This window comes from Microtus pennsylvanicus, unplaced genomic scaffold (assembly GCF_037038515.1).
Source record: "Microtus pennsylvanicus isolate mMicPen1 unplaced genomic scaffold, mMicPen1.hap1 Scaffold_48, whole genome shotgun sequence".
In the NCBI taxonomy this organism is placed as follows: domain Eukaryota; kingdom Metazoa; phylum Chordata; class Mammalia; order Rodentia; family Cricetidae; genus Microtus; species Microtus pennsylvanicus.
This window is the reverse complement of record NW_027460982.1, coordinates 1554494-1574272: the sequence shown is the minus strand read 5'-3', so window position 1 is coordinate 1574272 and position 19779 is coordinate 1554494. Positions and strand designations below refer to the sequence as shown.

At 37.8% G+C, this 19779-nt stretch overlaps 1 protein-coding gene across 1 annotated transcript in view; it reads right to left on the bottom strand.

Moving 5' to 3' along the window:
* Positions 1-424: 424 nt before the first annotated feature.
* The window catches only part of LOC142842290 (uncharacterized), a 31156-nt gene continuing 11801 nt past the window's right edge, over positions 425-19779 (bottom strand). Inside the window, exons 2-6 of the mRNA XM_075959111.1 lie at positions 3580-3706; positions 3329-3389; positions 2022-2155; positions 872-1922; positions 425-452 (exon numbers count right to left, since the gene is read on the bottom strand). Coding sequence (XP_075815226.1) covers positions 425-452; positions 872-1922; positions 2022-2155; positions 3329-3389; positions 3580-3706 — 1401 coding nt within the window. The remainder of the gene's footprint in view (positions 453-871; positions 1923-2021; positions 2156-3328; positions 3390-3579; positions 3707-19779) is intronic.

Here is a 19779-nt window from a genome sequence, read left to right as displayed (position 1 = left end):
AATCACTGTGTAGCTGATTATAAATGTTTTGGCTAAAGATCTGACCAAATACTGTATAATAAGAGGTCCTCTTTTTTATTTCAGGTAGTCAATGTCTACTGTAATATGCAAAGATTTTAAAAGATTGCTGCGCACAAAAATTTTACTCCTATATAAAGCACAAATTTTACCACACTGAATACATTTGTAGGGTTTCTCTGCAGTATAATTTTTTCTCATGATTTAGATTATTCATACATGCAAATGCTTTATCACACTGATTACATTCATAGAGTTTATCCCCAGTGTGATATTTTATGCATTTGAAGAGTACTGTGACGTACAAAGGCTTTACCACACTCATTACATTCATAGGGTTTGTCTTCAGTATGTGTTAGTATGTCTTTGAAGATGACTATGATAAACAAAGCCTTTACCACACTAATTACATACACAATGTTTCTCTCCAATATGGGTTCTTTCATGCCTTTGGAGATGACTGTGACATGCAAAGGCTTTACCACACTGGTTACATTCATAGGGTTTCTATCAAATATGTGTTCCTTTATGCTTTCGGAAGTTACTGTGACATGCAAAGGCTTTACCACACTGATTACATTCATAAGGTTTCTCTCCAGTATGGCTTCTTTCATGACTTTGAAGATTACTGTGATGTGCGAAGGCCTTACCACACTGATTACATTCATAGGGCCTCTCTCCAGTATGGCTTCTTTCATGCCTTTGTAGAAGACTGTGACATGCAAAGGCTTTACCACACTGGTTACATTCATAGGGGTTCTCTCCAATATGGCTTCTTTCATGTGTTTGAAGAATACTGTGATGTGCAAAGGTTTTAAAACATTGATTACATTCATAGGGTTTCTCTCCAGTATGAGTTTTTTTATGCTTTCGGAGGTAACTGTGACATGCAAAGGCTTTACCACACTGATTACATTCATAGGGTTTCCCTCCAGTATGGGTTCTTTTATGCTTTCTGAGGTAACTGTGACATGCAAAGGCTTTACCACACTGGTTACATTCATAGGGTTTCCCTCCAGTATGGGTTCTTTTATGCTTTCTGAGGTAACTGTGACATGCAAAGCCTTTACCACACTGATTACATTCATAGGGTTTCTCTCCAGTATGGCTTCTTTCATGACTTTGAAGATCACTGTGACGTGCGAAGGCCTTACCACACTGATTACATTCATAGGGTTTCTCTCCAGTATGGCTTCTTTCATGCCTTTGTAGATGACTGTGACATGCAAAGGCTTTACCACACTGGTTACATTCATAGGGCCTCTCTCCCGTATGGCTTCTTTCATGCCTTTGTAGATGACTGTGACATGCAAAGGCTTTACCACACTGGTTACATTCATAGGGCCTATCTCCAGTGTGGCTTCTTTCATGCCTTTGTAGATGACTGTGATATGCAAAAGCTTTACCACACTGGTTACATTCATAGGGGTTCTCTCCAATATGGCTTCTTTCATGTGTTTGAAGAGTACTATGATGTGCAAAGGTTTTAAAACATTGATTACATTCATAGGGTTTCTCTCCAGTATGAGTTCTTTTATGCTTTCGGAGGTAACTGTGACATGCAAAGGCTTTACCACACTGGTTACATTCATAGGGTTTCCCTCCAGTATGGGTTCTTTTATGCTTTCTGAGGTAACTGTGACATGCAAAGGCTTTACCACACTGATTACATTCATAGGGTTTCTCTCCAGTATGAGTTCGTTCATGACTTTGAAGATGACTGTGACGTGTGAAGGCCTTACCACACTGATTACATTCATAGGGCCTCTCTCCAGTATGGCTTCTTTCATGCCTTTGTAGATTACTGTGACATGCAAAGGCTTTACCACACAAGTTACATTCATAGGGTTTCTCTCCAGTATGGGTTCTTTCATGACTTTGAAGATCACGGTGATGTGCGAAGGCTTTACCACACTGATTACATTCATGTTTCTCTCCAGTATGGCTTCTTTCATGCCTTTGTAGATTACTGTGACATGCAAAGGCTTTACCACACTGGTTACATTCATAGGGTTTCTTTCCAGTGTATGTCTTTTTATGCATTTGAAGATGACTGTGATGTGAAAAGGCTTGACCACACTCATTTCCTTCATAGGGTTTTAATCTAGTATGTGTTTTTTCAGGCATGTGAAGATGACTGTCACATGTAATGGCTTTAATACATTGAGTATATGCAGAAGTTTTCTCTCTAGTTTGACTTTTTTCATGCCTACAATGATAATGGTACATGTAAAAGCATTACTACATTTAATACATTGTTGAATTTTTTATCTGCATGAATTAATTTTACAATTTAGTCCTATATTAAAGAGGAATTATATGTTAACGTTTTATTACCATGTTTACAATTTTGTTTTTCCCCATTAAGGCTTGCTTTTCATCTTAGAAGATACATGATTCACATTCACAGAATCTTTTTTCTACATGAGAATTTTCGTGTATTTGAAGAGAACTGAAAAAACTCAGAGCTTTACCACTCTTATTGCATTCATAATGTTTCCTCTACTGTGAGTGATACTACATTTGCTAAGTGAGCTTGGACAAACAGAAATATTTATACAGTCCTAGTACTCATGGTGCTTTTCTGAAATGTGAGATGGTTGATATATTAACAATGAGGCTATAAAACTAATTACTTGTATACTTTTACATCAAATTCAACAAGTATAGTCAACACGGAGACTGCTACATATCTTCTGTTTGTTCTGAGAGAGAAGTATGCTATATCTTTTCACATCCCTATGCTCATGTGGCTTGTATCCAGAGTTACATATGATATACCTAGTAAAGGAAGAATAACGAATACAAGATTTCCACATTGAGTTCACACTTTATGTCCTCATAGACTTGTGGCATCTGAATTAAGGCCTCTCCACAACAGCTGCCCCTTGATTCATGACTCTAACTGCCCCCTCACTAAACTTAACACAGTCACAAGTATATGGGTTAAACTACCTTTTCTATGGACTATTAGTGTAATAGAGTTTTAGAGATATACTTATCATCTTTTCAACATGTATATCTTTTATAATATGAATAATATGAAATAAACAGACAATTTTACAGTATAGTTCTCATTGTATTATGATTCAAATGGTGATATAAGTTAAGACATTGTTTCCTTGACTTCTTTCTTAAAAGAATGACTTGTAAATGCAGTTCACCTATCTGAAATTAAGGTATATGATTTTGTGAGAATTTAATAATTATCAATGCATGTTATTATATACACTGCTGCTTTTGTTTAAAACATATAGGATGTATTACAATTCTTCAGAGGTATATTTGTATATTTATAAATGAAAATTACCTTTCACGTCTTCTAGAACTTTGACAATGTTCTTCAACATTATGGTCTTCCCAACTGTATCCTAAAATATAGTGCCAGACATTATATATTAAAAATTGTAAAAAAAATTTAGCTACCATTTGTAGCAAACTTTACAACCATGCCTGATTTATTTACCCCATTCTTCTTTCTCAATCATATTACAAAAGAGCACCATTAACCAATGAATAGTTGTCCCCTTATTTGAAACATGAAAGACAATTCAGCCCTACCTATAGTAGTGAGGTTTCTGTAGGTCTCCACCATCACATCTTTGTAGAGATTCTTCTGCGAAGGATCCAGCAAAGTCCATTCTTCCCAATTGAAGTCGACATGCACATCATCATAGGTCACTGTATTCTAAAATATGCCATACATGTGTACAACCAAAAGCATGATTCTGACAACACTGTAAAGGTATACTTCTTTGACAGTATAGTCATATAATTATGGTGCTCCCCATACTTATTCCATGACACAGACATCATAATTTAATCACCAAGTCACTTTAGAAGCAAAATGAATAGGAGGCTCACCTCTGTCATTTCTGACCCTTTGAATGGGATATCACCTTACAAGAGAAATGCCTACTAACCAACAATGAAAGATATATAAACAGATCAAGAGTACAGAGTACAGATAAGAGAAACTGTATGAAAGATTAATTCCTACCTACAAAAAGAAAAATAAGATGAAAAAGCCAGATGTATTGAATCATACCTCTAATCCTTGTACTCAGAAGGCAGAGGCATGTATATCTATCTTCCTCTGAGTTGAATACCAGCCTAGTCTATGCAATCACTTCTAGGACAGCAAGAAATACATATTAAATATCTGTTTCACATGAAAAATATCAAACAAATATAAAAGAAATAACTCATAGGGTTTTGCTGAAGTTTCTACAAAGAGTTATGCATTCACTTGAACTCTTTATTCATCTACCAGAAACCTGAAGTGTCCCAATTTTAACTGCAATGTAAATAAGATTTTACTAAAAGCACTGTGTGTTTAAAGTTACAAATTGACAAATGAAAACAATAGCAATTAATATGCTGATTATAAATAATCAACACAGAGCAGGAAAGATAGATCAACAGTAAATAGTCCTCCTGGTCTTGCATACAGGTGGGCTCAAGGACTTACATGGGGGATCATAACTATCCATTGTTCCCAGCATAGGGTTCCTAATACCATCTTTTGATCAATGTAAAGACCAGGTACTCACATGGTGCATATCCATGCATACAGGTAAAATACGTAGAGGTAGACAGAGTAAACAGGATTGAATTCTGGAAGGAAGAAGGCAGAGTCATAGAGAACCACCATGGAGGTGCCAATATCAGACATGCTGCATCTTTCCCAGTAAGCCACAACCTTGTGGTGATATCCAGATTACTAGAAATGGGTTAAATCAATATATGAGAGTTAGCCAATAAGAGGCTACAGATAATGAACCAGGTAGTGTTTAAATTAATACAGCTTCTGTGTGATTATTTTGGGTGTAAGCTAGCCAGGACGACAAGCAATCCCATCTTCGTCACCAAGAAGGGAACAAAGGGCCACCCTCCTCCTACTACAAAAATATTCTTTTTAAAATAAAAATTCAAAACAAACAAAACAGGCAGGAAGAAGTTTATGCACCTGCAATCCAATGACTCAGAAGGCACAGGCAGTATTAATGTCATGAATACATGCCATTCTGGGAAACATAATGAAACCTTCTGACAAATTTTAAAATTCAAGATATGGGTGAAGCTCAGTACAATAGCATATGCTTGATAGGAACCATCATACAACAATATTAAAATAAAAGCCATGAATGCTGGCCCACTTTTAATCCCAGCACTTGGGAGTCAGAGTCAAAAGATCTCTGAGTTTGAAGCCAGCCTGGTATATAGAGCTAGTTTCAGGACAGCTAGGGCTACAAAGACAAACCTTGTCTCTAAAAATAAACAAACAAAAATGAAAACAGTGGGCTATTAAACCACCTAGGCACCAAATAGCAGCTAATTCTACTGATCTTGTGTGATTTAGTGTTAGAATTTATGATGGTGGGGAAGTTATGACAGCAAAAGAAGAAAGCTGACTGATTAGTTTCAACCACAACATGGTAGGCACAAAGAACAGGAAATGGGTTGAGGCTACAGAAACTCATATTGTGGGATTCTCTTCTGTATGCTGTGATTATCATTGGTTAATACAGGAACTGCTTTGGGCTTAAGCAGAGCTATGGGAAAGAACTTAGCTAGGTGGGGAAAACTAAACTGAATGCTAGGAGAAAGAAGGTGGAGTCAGAGAGAAGTCATGGAGCCCCTCCAGAGACAGATGCTGAGAATTTTACGTAAGCCACAGTCACATAGCAATATACAGATTAATAGAAATTGGTTAAATTAATATGTAACTGTTAGCCAGTAAGAAGCTAGAGCTAATGGGCAAAGCAGTGATTTATTAATTCAGTTTCTGTGTGATTATTTCAGGGCTGAGCAGCTGGGAACTAACAAGTGGCTTCCCACAACAAACTGGTGCTTCTGTGGCCAACTAAAATCCACTTAAAATCTTAGAGAGCTTGGAAAAGAATTCTAGACACTAAATAAATAAAGTTTAGCCACATTTATTTCCCCAAATGGGGTTTGCTTACTGGTGACATGCTGCGGTTCCTTTAAGAGAGTTTTTTCTGATTCAGAGATAGCAGGAAAAAAAACCTGCACCATTTTGGAATGCCGGCTTTCTGGACTGTGCTGCCACCGTGAACTCTGACTTTCTGGAGGACCAGCTATGGGATCTGTGAGCAGATTGCTACTGGCAACTTAGATCCCCTATATGCCTGAAAATGGGGCAATGTACATGGCTCTCAGAGGCAGCAAGCATGCCTATGCCATGTTGACTGGATGGAGCAAGCAGGCAGGCCGTATTTGCTCTACCAATGGCACAGCTTAAGTTCCAAAGTGCTTAGCATTTTAAGAAGCGCTCCTAAACAGTAAAGAATTACAGACACACAATAGGACAGATTCATACATAAAAGACCTCTAAATGAGACATGGTGTGTTTAAAAAATGTACATAGGCTTGGGAGAGAGAAGAAAAATATAGAAAGTTATAAAAAGAAGTAAATGGTTTATAAAAATGAAACAAAGTCTTTAAAGAAACAGAGTATAGACAATCATAAATTAAAGGAGTAAAGATAATAAAATAAATATTAAAAAGTAATAGAATAAAATAATAAGCCACATAAACATGGACTATATACAGAGTCTCTGGATTATGTATATTATTGTGTTTTCTTTAATTTTTTTGGCTGTAAAGGAGCTAAGTAACCAACATATATATTTTAAAGGTATCATGTCTTCAGAATTTGGGTCTAAGGATTTGTTGCTTTGCAAAAGAGGTTCTTCCTTTTTTTTCCCACAAAGGATGAGAACCTGTGGAATCCCTCCAGACTAATGTGGTTTGATGAAGCAAGACTGCCCAAAAGGTCACTATGAACACACCCAAAAAATTACTTCACCAAATAAAGAGCAGGAAGCAGTTTGAAGAGAACTATGCCCATATTCCCAAATACTGTTCATAAATGTTTGTTTACATTTAAAAGGGAATATGCTATAGATATTTGCATTGGTATGGATCTTGGTTTATTGATACTAATTTAAGGTCAATTTTATTATATGCATTTCTGCTCTTGATTAAGGCATTGTATTTGTCTAGCTCATTTAAAAATGTAATGTATAATTAAAATATAGGTAAATAGAGAGTCATCTATAATAGTAATAGTAGCATGTTAGTTAGATTTTCTCGATGTATAGAAATGTATTTCAGATAGATAGGGATTCTTCAAATCTTTCAGAGACTTTCACAATATGACCTTTAAAATGTTTTAAGAGCTTAAGACTTTTCATGACAATGAGACACATCTGCTCCTGGCAGCACCAATCTACTTCAAGAGGATAATCAGCATTGAAGAGGCTCCTTATGGAGTTTGTTAGCCATTTGGGCAAGAAACTGCTCTAGGCTGGACTGCTTGATGAACTAGACATGCAGGACTCACAGGGTTCCTGATTCATGAAAGCATCTGCTAGACATTCTGCAGGACACAGAAGAAGGCAACTGATGGACTTTTCCATTGCAAGGCAGAACAGTTCTTCAAATTTCCTACTTTATGGAAAAGTCTGCTTGATAGTATGGACCCGTGAGCTGAAGACTGGATGCCCCCAACAACACAGAAGAACTTTGGGTGACTGTACAGGCAACAAGATGTCTTTGTCATTTCTAGAGTTTTGGAAGTTGCTTACAATATACTTCCTGTTTACCTACGTAATATTATATCCTTCTGGAGTCTCTGATGGAGTTGAAGAATTGGGAGGTGATATGGAATTCCTCTCTCTATGCTGTGATTATCATTGTTTAATAAGGGAACTGTTTTGGACCTATAGCAGAGCTATAGGGCAGAACTTAGGTGGGGGGGGGGGTAACTAAACTGAATGCTGGGAGGAAGAATGCAGAGTCAGAAAGAAGTTATGTAGCCTTGCCAGAGACAGATTCTGGGAACTTTAGCTGGTAAACCACAGCCACATAGTGTTATACAGATTAATAGAAATGGGTTAAATTAAAATGTAACAGTTAGCCTTAAATAAGAAGCTAAAGCTAAAAGGCCAGGCAGTGATTTAATTAATACAGTTTCTGTGTGATTATTTCAGGGCTGAGCAGCTGGGAACAAACAAGTAGCCCTCTTTACTACATCATATCACAGCCCCAATGAAAGATTCCATCCAGAGAGGCTCCTCCTACTAATAATTTCACAAGCAATCAAATGAAAGTTACCAAGAAGAGGCACATGTTAAAATACATCATCTTATCTGGGAGGTTTTCATTCAATCAATTAAATTCTAACCTGGGTCACTAGAGGCTTATGGTCATCCAAGAAGAAAATTAATTTAGTCATTTCAATGATACTCATAGTCTGCAATAGCCCCTACACTTTTCAAATGTTAAAAGTCTCTTCTGATGCTCAAAACAATCACTTGACAGTGACTTGTGGACAGAGGTTTCTGTCCTACCTGGTCTCAGTCATTCAATCCCAAAGAAACACACAGAGGTCTACATTAATTATAAACTGGTTAGCCTATTAGCTCAGGCTTTTTATTAACTAATTCTCACATCTTACATTAGTACATAATTTTTGTCTGTGTTAGCCACATGGTTTGGTACCTTTTATCAGTGAGGCATTCTCATCTTGTTTCCTCTATGTCTGGGTGATGACTGCAGACTTAGCCTTTCCTCTTCCCAAAATTCACCTGTTCTCATCACCCCACATATCCTTCCTGCCTGGTTACTGGTAATCAGCATTTTATTAAACTAATACAAGTGACAAATCTTTGCAAGGTACAAGACCAGTGTCCCACAGCAAATAACATCTTGTAAAAATCAGAAAACAAGTTACATCTTTCCAACATACAATGGTATAGAATATAGAATACTATTTACATTCCAAAATAGAGAAATGGAGACATAGTGAGAGAAGATTGAACCAAGGCAAGACTGAAGCACAGCAGGACAAATATCAAATCCTGTAGCTCTGTCTCAGATACACAAGGCTTCAGTTTCAAAGGGCTTAGATGGCCCTATCCCTGCATCTATTTTTCTTTTTTTTTTTGTTTTTTTTTTGAGACAGGGTTTTCCTGTAGCTTTAGAGCCTGTCCTGGAACTAGCTCTTGTAGACCAGGCTGGCCTCGAACTCATAGAGATCTACCTGCTCTGCCTCCCGAGTGCTGGGATTAAAGGCATGCACCACTACCACCCAGCCCTGCATCTTTTCATATATCTCTGTGGTTAATTTCACTCCCTATATTCAGCTAGTTCTCCACAGAAGATGTTTTATAGTTTAGGCATCTCAATATCTTGTGGTATCAAAATGCAACCTAGGCTGTATCAAAATACAACCCTGGCTGTTGTGGAATATTATTGTAAGATGTGTTATATTTGTTTATGTTGTGAAACAATTGTTTCAATGATACAAATATGTGTTGAATTCTTTTATGTTGTATGTGTGTAATTCTGTGAAGCTATGATACTGGGCTGGTCTAAAATACCTATTTGGCCTAATGAACAGTCAGTAGCTTAGTAGAAAAGTATAAGAAGGGCTGGCAAGCAGAAACAATAAACAGGAGGAGAAATCTTGGAGGAAAAAAAGGACGGATGACCAAGAAAAGGGGAGAAAAGCATGGGCCAGCGACTCAGATGCACAGCAAGCCACAGAATAAGAAGTAAATAAAATTTATACAGAATAGAGAAAGAAAAAAAAAACCCAGAGGCAAAAGGTAGATGGGACAATTAGTTTAGAAATGCTGGCTAGAAATAAGACAACCTAAGACCAGAAATTTATAATAAAAATAAGCCTCAGTGTATGCCACTTTTTGAGAGCTGGGTGGCAGACCTCCAAAAGAGTAAAAACAACAACAACAGGTTTTGTCCTCATAGCTTCATGGTATGAACTCTCACAATCTCTTCACTGGGTTTCTGTCTCTGCCAAACATGGATGCCAGTAACAATGCTGAATTGTAACCACAAACTAAAAACCCAGTACCCTAAATTTTGACTCTTTCTTGTTTCCAGGACCAGCACATGATGAGTGATCCTGAAAAGCTTAACTTCTTAATTGACAGACACTAACACACTTGGACCACAGGTGTAGCAGATTTTGTATGAAATTGCTTCCTGGGATTAGGAATCACTTTGCTTACTCCTTACATAAATTGAAGGTTTATGTGGATGGAGTCTTACTCCTGGAGTACCTTGCTAGACTTCCATTCCATGGCAAGGGCCTATCTATAATAGTAATAAACTCCTTGAAAATCCCTGCTTCTTTCAGTAATTGGTTGCCACCTGAAACTACCTTTTCATTTTCATTTATTTCAGCCCCACGTGTTTTCTTTTTACTGTAGACCTGAATGAATCATCAGTAATAACCATCCAACAGATCCAATATTTCATTTAAGGAATCAGCCCATTTTTTAAATTGTGCTTTACTAAATTTCCAGGTAATAGAAAGATTTTGGAGCCAAAATATCACACAAATGACCTCTAACTTAATCTGTTATGGAGTCTATAATTTCCAACTGAAATCCTATGATCTCAGTCTCTACTTTCTGGCATTCTTCTTAACATTTCTGTCTTCCTGGTCCTATAAGAACAGCCAATTTAGTTCTGTGTACTACTTTCTATATTTTTTTCACCACCGAAAGTCTAGATATCTTCTACACTCTTTCAAGAGGCATCATTCCCAGGTTCTGCCTAGCAACAATATTACTTTTGGTTTTCCATTTCTTTGTCCTAACTTGCATTTATGTTGCTCTGATTAAATCCTCTAACCAAAACCAGCTCAGACAATGAGTGGGGTAATCTGACTTCATCATTTTCAGAGCTTAGGATAGAAAATCAAGTTAATAGTTGAATGCAAAAATCCATGGACAAAGATTTTTTCTCTCTTGCCTAGTCTCTCTTTCATTCATGCTAAGATAGCTCCCTTTTGTAGCCCAAACCCACTTTCTTAGGGATATTGCCACCCTCATTGGAGGAGCCTTCCCACGTCAATCATCAACACAATCTCTCCCAGATACAGCAGTCTGTCTTTTATGAACCATGCCACTCTGAACACAGTTGAGCAAATGTCCTTGTGGTAGGATCTTTTGGATATATGTCCAAGAGTGGTATAGCTGGGTCTTAAGGTGAATTGACTCACAGCTTTCTGAGGACTGCATGTTGATTTCCACCTTGGCTGTACAAGTTTGCACGTGTACAATGAATCCCCTTGCTACACGTCCTTGCCAGCATTAGCTGCCCCTTGATTTATGGAGCTTAACAAATCTAACAGGTGTAAGATAAAATCTCAAAGTTGTTTTGATATTCATTTTCCTGATGGCTAAAGATGTTGAACATGTCTTCAAGTGTTTCTCAGTCACTTTAGATTCTTCTACTGAGAATTCTGTTTAGAGGTGTTTCCCATTATAGTTGGATTATTTGCTTTGTTCTTGTCGAGTTTCTTGAATTCTTTAATATCCTAGGTGAGGAAGCCCATAATCACATGGGAAAATATGATATTTACTCACTTATAGGTGGATATTAGCAGTTAAGTAAAGTATAATCACAGTAATCACAGTACAATCCATAGACACAGACAGGCTAAGTAACAACAGCTCTAGGGGAGATGCATGGATCTCCCTGGTAGGCAGAAATAGAACAGATCTTGTGGGTATACTGGAGGCAGGGGGGATGGGAAGAGGAAGGATCAGGTGAGTGAGGAAGGGACAGATGGGGAGAAAACAGGGAAAGATGATGGGAATAGAGAAGCTTTTAACAGGGGATGTGGAAACTGTAGTGAAAACATTCTGGAAACTATAAAAGTGACCCTAGTGACTGTTCCTAGTAATCAAGCATATGGAGGTTGAACTAGCCATCTTCTGTAACCACATAAAGCTCCCAGTGGGACTGGGACACCAAGCCAGCCACAAAATATTCAACCCACTTGTACCACCTGCAAGATATGCTGGGGCACTGGTGACTCTGAGATTTCTTAATGGCCAATAAATGACTGGTCTAACTTGAAGCTCATACTGTGAGAGGAAACCCATAATTGACACTGCCTAAATGGCCAGGAACCAGAACTTGAATGGCTCAGAGAACAGGGGTAGAACCAAATAACAGCTGACCAAGAAAAGATATCAATAAAATGATTCTTAACTATTTCTTGCTATAATCATAGGTTGACACCTGGCCTACTTGTTATTAAAGAGGCTTCTTCCAGGGGCTGATGGAAGCCCATCAGAGATCCTTACCCAAACATAAGCTTGAGCTGTAGGGATCTTGTAGAAGGAAGGAGTGAGGATTGTAGCATTCAGTGGTTGAGGAAATCAGGAGAACATGGCCCACACAATCAACTAAGTAGGGCATATAGTGGCTCAAAGAAAACTGATGTAGCAATCACAAAGTCTTCATGGCTCTGTGCCAGGTCCTCTGCATACATGCTATGGTTGTTTAGCTTGGGGTGTTTGTGAAACTCCTAACTGTAGGAGTCATGGCATCTCTGACTCTTTTGTCTGTTCTTAGGACCCTTTTCCTATTGCATTGCCTTGTCTAGCCTTGAAATAAGAGTCTGGGCCTAGTCTTATTGCACCTTGGTATGATTTATTTGGTTGATTTCCCTGGGAGGTCTGCTCTTTTTTTTTTTGAAGGGAAAAGGAAGCAGTGGAGCTGGGACAATGGGATTTGGTGGAGGAGGAACTGGAATGAGTAGAGGAGGGTGAGAATTGAATCAGGATATATAGAATGAGAGAAGAATAAATACAAATAAAAATAAAATGCATTTAGTGTAAGTTCAATGATCCTTATAATCTGTAGCAGCCCAAACATCACAAATGTCCAAAGTCTCTTCTGACATTTTAGACAATCTCTTGACTGTCACATGTTGTAAAATAAAAAAAATAAAGATTTACAACATATAATGGCACAGGGCATATTCCCATTCATAAAAACAGAAATATGACTGTGTTACACCTCCCATCTTAGGCAGACTCATGTGTATGTCACACCAGTGAGAACAGATAGGCAGACCACAAACCCATGAAATTTCCACATTCCCTACATTCCCACAGACATGATCTTTCAGCAACCCTACAGCTGCTACTACCAAAACCATGTACCTACCCCTATATCAGATGCATAGCCTCTGCTCAAATGCAGGCCACATCAGCCAAAAAAAAAAAAAAAGATAGGAAAACAGAGGTAAAGACTCTCTGCTGGACCAGAACCTATGGGAGTCACCAGAAATTCACATGGGTTTCTTGTCTGTGCACCTCCTCCATTCTTTTGATAATCCCACAACACTATCCCCAACCCCACTTCCCTCCTCTTCTCTGTGTTGTAGCCTTCAACTTCAACTATCTGCAAGAAGTCTATGTAGGCCACCTTCCAACTGACCTTCCTCAGTCTCTCAGTCCCCATCAACACTATCTCCAAATTCCCTATGGTCTCCTCTCCTTTCATGCCCAAACATGGGTGGACACCATTTGTAAGATTTCCAGCTCTAACTTGGGATGAGAGCACCTGCTCAACCATAGGCCACATAAAGCAGAAAATTAGAAAGCAAATAGAAACCAAGCAAAATAACACCCATGCAACAAAGACAAACTGAGAGATGAGTACCTAGATCCACAAATTCCTAATACCCAGATACTTGGACACCAACATAAAAACACAATCAACAACAGCCAGAGCAATAAGTCACTACCAGATTCCAGGTATCCTACTGCTGCAAGCTCTGAATATTCCAATAGAGTTGAAGCACAATTAAGTTAAGACCAACTTTATGAAGATGACAGAAGTCCTTAAAGAAGTAAATGAATCCCTTTTTTAAAAAAGTAGAGAAAGGATAAATGAAGTATTGGAGAAAACTAATATATCCCTTAAAGAAAACCAAAAAGTAAATGAAGAAACAGTTGATAGAAATGAAGCTGTTCAAGACCTTAAAATAGAAATAGGAGCAATTAAAAAATATGAACTGAAGTAATTATGAAAATGAAAATCTAAGTAATCTAATAAGACGTACAGAGGCATGCTTCACTAAAAGAATACAAGACATTGAACAGAGAATTTCAGACTTTAAAGGCATGATCAAAGAAATGGACATATTGACCAAAGAAAATGTTAAACCAAAAATTTCCTGAAACATAACATCCAGGAAATCTGAAACACTAGAAAAATACCAACCCTAATAATAACAGGAAATGGAGAACAATCTCACCCCAAAAACACAGAAAAAAATTTCAAAAAAATTCATAGTCATATTTTTTTCTAACTAAAATGACACAGGAGAACACAGGCCACAGAATCAACTAAGCAGGGCTCTTAGGAGCTCACAGAGGCTGAAATAGCAATCATGGAGCCTGTAGGAGTTTGCCCCAATTCCTCTATATATATGTTATCATTTGTAGCTTGCTATTTTTGTGCAACTCCTAACAGTGGGAGTGGGGAATGTCTCTGACTCTTTTGCCTGCTCTTGGAACCCTTTTTCTCCTACTAGATTGACCCATGCAGTCTTTGATATGTGCCTAGTCTAATTTCAATTTGCTATGCATGGCTTTATTGATATCTCTTGTGTGTCTGCTCTATTCTGAAAGGAAATGAAGACTGAGTGGATCTGGTGGAGAAGGGAGTAGTGGAGAGGACTGAGAGAAATGGAGAACAGAAAAACTGCAGTTGGGATATATTATAAGAAAAGTGATGTGTGATGTCCTTCTGTATAAGTGTTGCTTTTATTGGTTAATGAATAAAGCTGCTTTGGCAAGGAAGAATATAGCCAGGTTGGAAGAGATATATAGAGTAGGCAGAATATAAGAGAGGCCATGTAGCTGCCAAAGCAGAAAGACGCCCCAGAACCTTATCAGTAGGCCACAGCCTCGTGGTGACACAGAGATTAATAGAAATGGGTTAAAATGAAAGAGCAAATTAATAAAAAGCCTGAGCTAGTAGGCCAAACAGTGCTGTAATTAATATAGTTTCTGTGTGATTATTCAGGTCTGGGTGCCTGGGAAATGAATAAGCAGCCTGTGTTTACAAGAAGAATAAATTTTGAAAAGAGAGAGAGAGAAATGTGGACACAGTGAGGGAAGATTGGTTCATGGTAACACTAAAACTCAGTAGGGCAAACAACAAATCATTTAGCTGTGCCTCAGACAGGTAGGGACTCATTTTCAAAGAGCTTAGATAGCACTATTCATGAAAAATTATATACATATATCCTTATATATTTATTATATATATATGTATATATCTACCTCCTATATGTAGTTCTCCATGGCAGATATCTCATAGCTTGGGTATTACAACATCCTATCATCTAAAAATACAACTCTGTCTTCATCTTCACAGCTTCATGCAATAAAGTTTCACAGTCTCCTCAGTGGATTTCTGACTCTGCCAAACACAGATGGACAAAACCATGTTCAGCTGAAACTAAAGAGGAAGAATTTATGACCTATAAATTTTGCTTCTTTCTTTTTTCCAGAAACAATACAACATGGGTCCCTCCACAACACACACAGTTTGGCTTCTAAGTTGTTATGGATGCTACTATGCTTGGTTCAGAGTTCCAGCAGCTTCTGCATGAAGTTGCTTTCTCAGATTAGGAATCAGGTTGCCTATTCCTTTGAGAAATTGAAGACTTAGATAGATGAAATCTTTCCCTAAGTTACCTTCCTAGGCTTCAAATAATAAGAAGGGCCTTCTCTTTAATGGTTCTAAACTTCTTGAAATTTTGTCCTCTTTTTCACGACAGGACTGCCATTTGAATCTTCCTAGTGTTGTTTTTCTCCACAAAACTGACTTTTTGTTTCTATCCACATCACTCATTTTTTTTCCACTGTAGACCTAAATAAATCATCAGTAATAAATACCCAACAGAAGCAATGCTTTGTCTAAGAAATCTCCCAACTACTTTTTAAGTTTGCCTTACTCAACTTCTCAGGGAATGGAGAAAATTGGAATGATTTGGGAAGAAAATATTATACAAATGACCCATAGATATATTTTTCATGAAGTCTATTTCCCACTGAAATCCAATGAACTCAAGCTCCCCTGTGTGCATTACTTTCAACACCCCCATATTCCTAGTCCTACAGGAATAGTTAATTAAGCTCTGTACAGTTTTCTATGGCTTTTGCCACCTAAAGTTCTAATATCCTCCACAATCCTCCAAAAGACAACGTTCCCACATTCTACCCAGCAACAAAATCACTTTTGGTGTACCACATTTTGACCTAATTTATTCATTTCTTGCTGTGATTAAATTCTCTAAAAAAAAGCATGTGAGGTAATAAACAGGTTTCTTTGACTGATATTTCCAGATCACAACCCACAACTGTGGAAGCTTAGGATAGAAATTCAAGTTACAAAATGAAGGCAAGAGACAATAAGGAAAAATGTTTACTGGTTTTTGCTCTTGCTTAGTCACTCTTTCTTGTTCAGCTAGCCTTCTTAACCCTCTCAGTCCCACATTCTTAGGGTATTGAAACCATGAGTGGAAGAGAAGAGCCTTCCCACATGAATCATCAATCAACATAATTTTCCCATAGTTAGTAGCTATTTTGATCTGGGCAAAGCCTCAACTGATGTTCTCTCAAGATGACTCTAATCTACATCATGTTGACAGCTGAAGCTAATTAAGGTGGAGCTGACAATATATGAGAAGAAGATTTTTTTAAACACAAAATCAATATATTAACCATATTAAACATGAAGAACTAAAAAACACAGATAGGTCAAGAAATGAGAAAAGGTAAGCCTCTAAGATCAAGAAAAGAAAACTAAAACTGTTTCTCCACAGAAACTTACTAAACCAAGAAATGCTCAGGGACCTATGAATACCTGATTTTCAATAAAGAAGCTAAAAGTATATAATGGAAAAAAGAAAGCATCTTCAACAAATGGTGCTGGCATAACTGGGTGTCAACCTGTAGAAGAATGAAAATAGATCCATATCTATCACCATGCGCAAAACTCAAGTCCAAATGGATCAAAGACCTCAATATCAGTCTGAACACACTGAACCTGATAGAAGAGAAGGTGGGAAGTACTCTACAACATATGGGAACAGGAGACCACTTCCTACATACAACCCCAGCAGCACAGACATTAAGCGCAACATTGAATAAATGGGATCTCCTGAAACTGAGAAGCTTCTGTAAAGCAAAGGACACTGTCACTAAGACAAAAAGGCAACCCACTGACTGGGAGAAGATCTTCACCAACCCTGCAACAGACAAAGGTCTGATCTCCAAAATATATAAAGAACTCAAGAGACTAGACTTTAAAATGCTAATTAACCCAATTAAAAAATGGGGCACTGAATTGAACAGAGAATTCTCAACAGAAGAAATTCAAATGGCCAAAAGACACTTAAGGCCATGCTTATCCTCCTTGGTAATCAGGGAAATGCAAATCAAAATAACTTTGAGATACCATCTTACACCTGTCAGAATGGCTAAAATAAAAAACACCAATGATAGCCTTTGCTGGAGAGGTTGTGGAGTAAGGGGCACATTCATCCATTGCTGGTGGGAATGCAATTTTGTGCAACCACTTTGGAAATCAGTGTGGCAATTTCTCAGGAAATTCGGGATCAACCTACCCTAAGATCTAGTAATACCACTCTTGGGAATATACCCAAGAGATGCCCTATCATATGACAAAAGCATTTGTTCAACTATGTTCATAACAGCATTATTTGTAATAGCCAGAACCTGGAAACAACCTAGACACCCTTCAATGGAAGAATGGATGAAGCAAGTGTAGAATATATACATATTAGAGTACTACTCAGCAGTAAAAAACAATGACTTCATGAATTTTGCATGCAAATGGATGGAAATAGAAAACACTATCCTGAGTGAGGTATCCCAGACCCAAAAAGATGAACATGGGATGTACTCACTCATAATTGGTTTCTAGCCATAAATAAAGGGCATTGAGCATATAATTTGTGATCCTAGAGAAGCTAAATAGTAAGGTGAACCCAAAGAAAACATATAGTCATCCGCCTGGATATGGGAAGTAGACAAGATTGCAGTGCAAAACCTGGGAACTTGGGGGTGAGGTGGAATGGGGCTAAGGGGAAATGGGGTGAGAAACATGAGAAGGGGAGAATGGGGGGAGCTTGGGGGAATGGGATGGTTGGGATAAAGGAAAGGTGGACACGGGAGCAGAGAAATACATATCCTGATTAAGGGAGCCATCTTAGGGTTGGCAAGAGACTTGACTCTAGAGGGACTCGCAGGTGTCCAGGGAGATGTCCCCAGCTAGTACCTTGAGCAACTGAGGAGAGGGAACCTGAAATAGCCATACTGATGAATATCTTGCATATCACCTTAGAACCTTCATCTGGCGATGGATCGAGACAGAGACAGAGACCCAAATTGGAGTACCGGACTGAGCTCTTAAGATCCAAATGAGGAGCAGAAGGAGGGAGAACATGAGCAAGGAAGTCAGGACCACTAGGGGTGCACCCACCCACTGTGACAGTGGAACTGATCTATTAGGAGCTCACCAAGGCCAGCGGGACTGGGACTGAATAAGCATGGGATGAAACCGGACTTTCTGAACGTGGTGGACAATGAAGGCTGATGAGAAGCCAAGGACAATGGCACTAGGTTTCGATCCTAATACATGAACTGGCTTTGTGGGAGCCTAGCCTGTTTGGATGCTCACCTTCCTGGTCCTGGATAGAAATGGGAGGACCTTGGACTTACCGCAGGGCAGGGAATCTGGACTGTTCTTCATTCTGGAGAGGGAGGGGGAATGGAGTGGGAGAGAGGGGGAGAGGGGGAGGAAAGTAGGGGGAGGGGGGCGATGTGTGCGAGGAGGGGGAGGGAAATGGGAAACGGGGAGGAGGTGGAAATTTTTTTGTGCAACAACTAAAAAAAATAAAATGAAAAAATCGTTGCTATATCAAAAGAAAAATATACTTTCTGTAAAAAAAACAGCTAATACAACAATTAAAAATTTATGAAATTCAAATACTAATATTAATGATGAACACATTTTCATTTTCAAGTATTTTACCTATCGTTTGAGCATACTGTTTGGTTTTGCTTTTATTTACATTTTGCTTTGCTTTGAATAATTTCTTACGAAACTTTAGATTTATTCCCTTGTTAGATAAGGTGTTTGGTGATATAGTCAGCTATTCTCTCAGTTTTCTTTTCATGTTTACAAGTTACTTTGTTATGCGGAGTGCTTTTAATTATATGTGGTCTTATTTGTCTATTTTTTCATTCTATTCATTCTACTTCTGAGATTGTAGCTATCAACAATAAAAAGGACATATTCTCAAACCAAAATCATTTGAGATTTGCCCTACATTTTCTTCTAAAAATATAGTTTTGTAATTTCAGGTTTTACATTAAAGTTTTTCATCCATTTTGACCCAACTTTCATGCATACTTTAAAGGAAGAGCCCCAATTCATTATTTACAAATGAATAACCTGTTTCACAATAGTATTTCTGGAAGAGAACATATTTTCCCTATTGAACTTTTGATAGAATGATAAATTACACTTGACCGTAAGTGTTTGGATATAGTTTGGGAGATTTATCCATTATTCTACTAACCTTTTAGTCTATTTTTATGCCAGGATCATAATTTGTTATTATAATGAGTTTGTAATAATAGTTTGAAATGTAATGCTTTAAGTTCTTCAGCTTTGGTCTTAAGTTTGCTCTGGTTCTTTGGAATCTTATGGTTGGTCTCCTTTTATCTCTTCTTAATGATACACGACATTTTTACTTAATAATTATAATCTTCTTAAAAGATTGTAAAATATAGACAGACCACAATAAAAGTCAAATAATTAAGAAAATATGTGTTACTCTATTTTCTACTTCTGTAAATA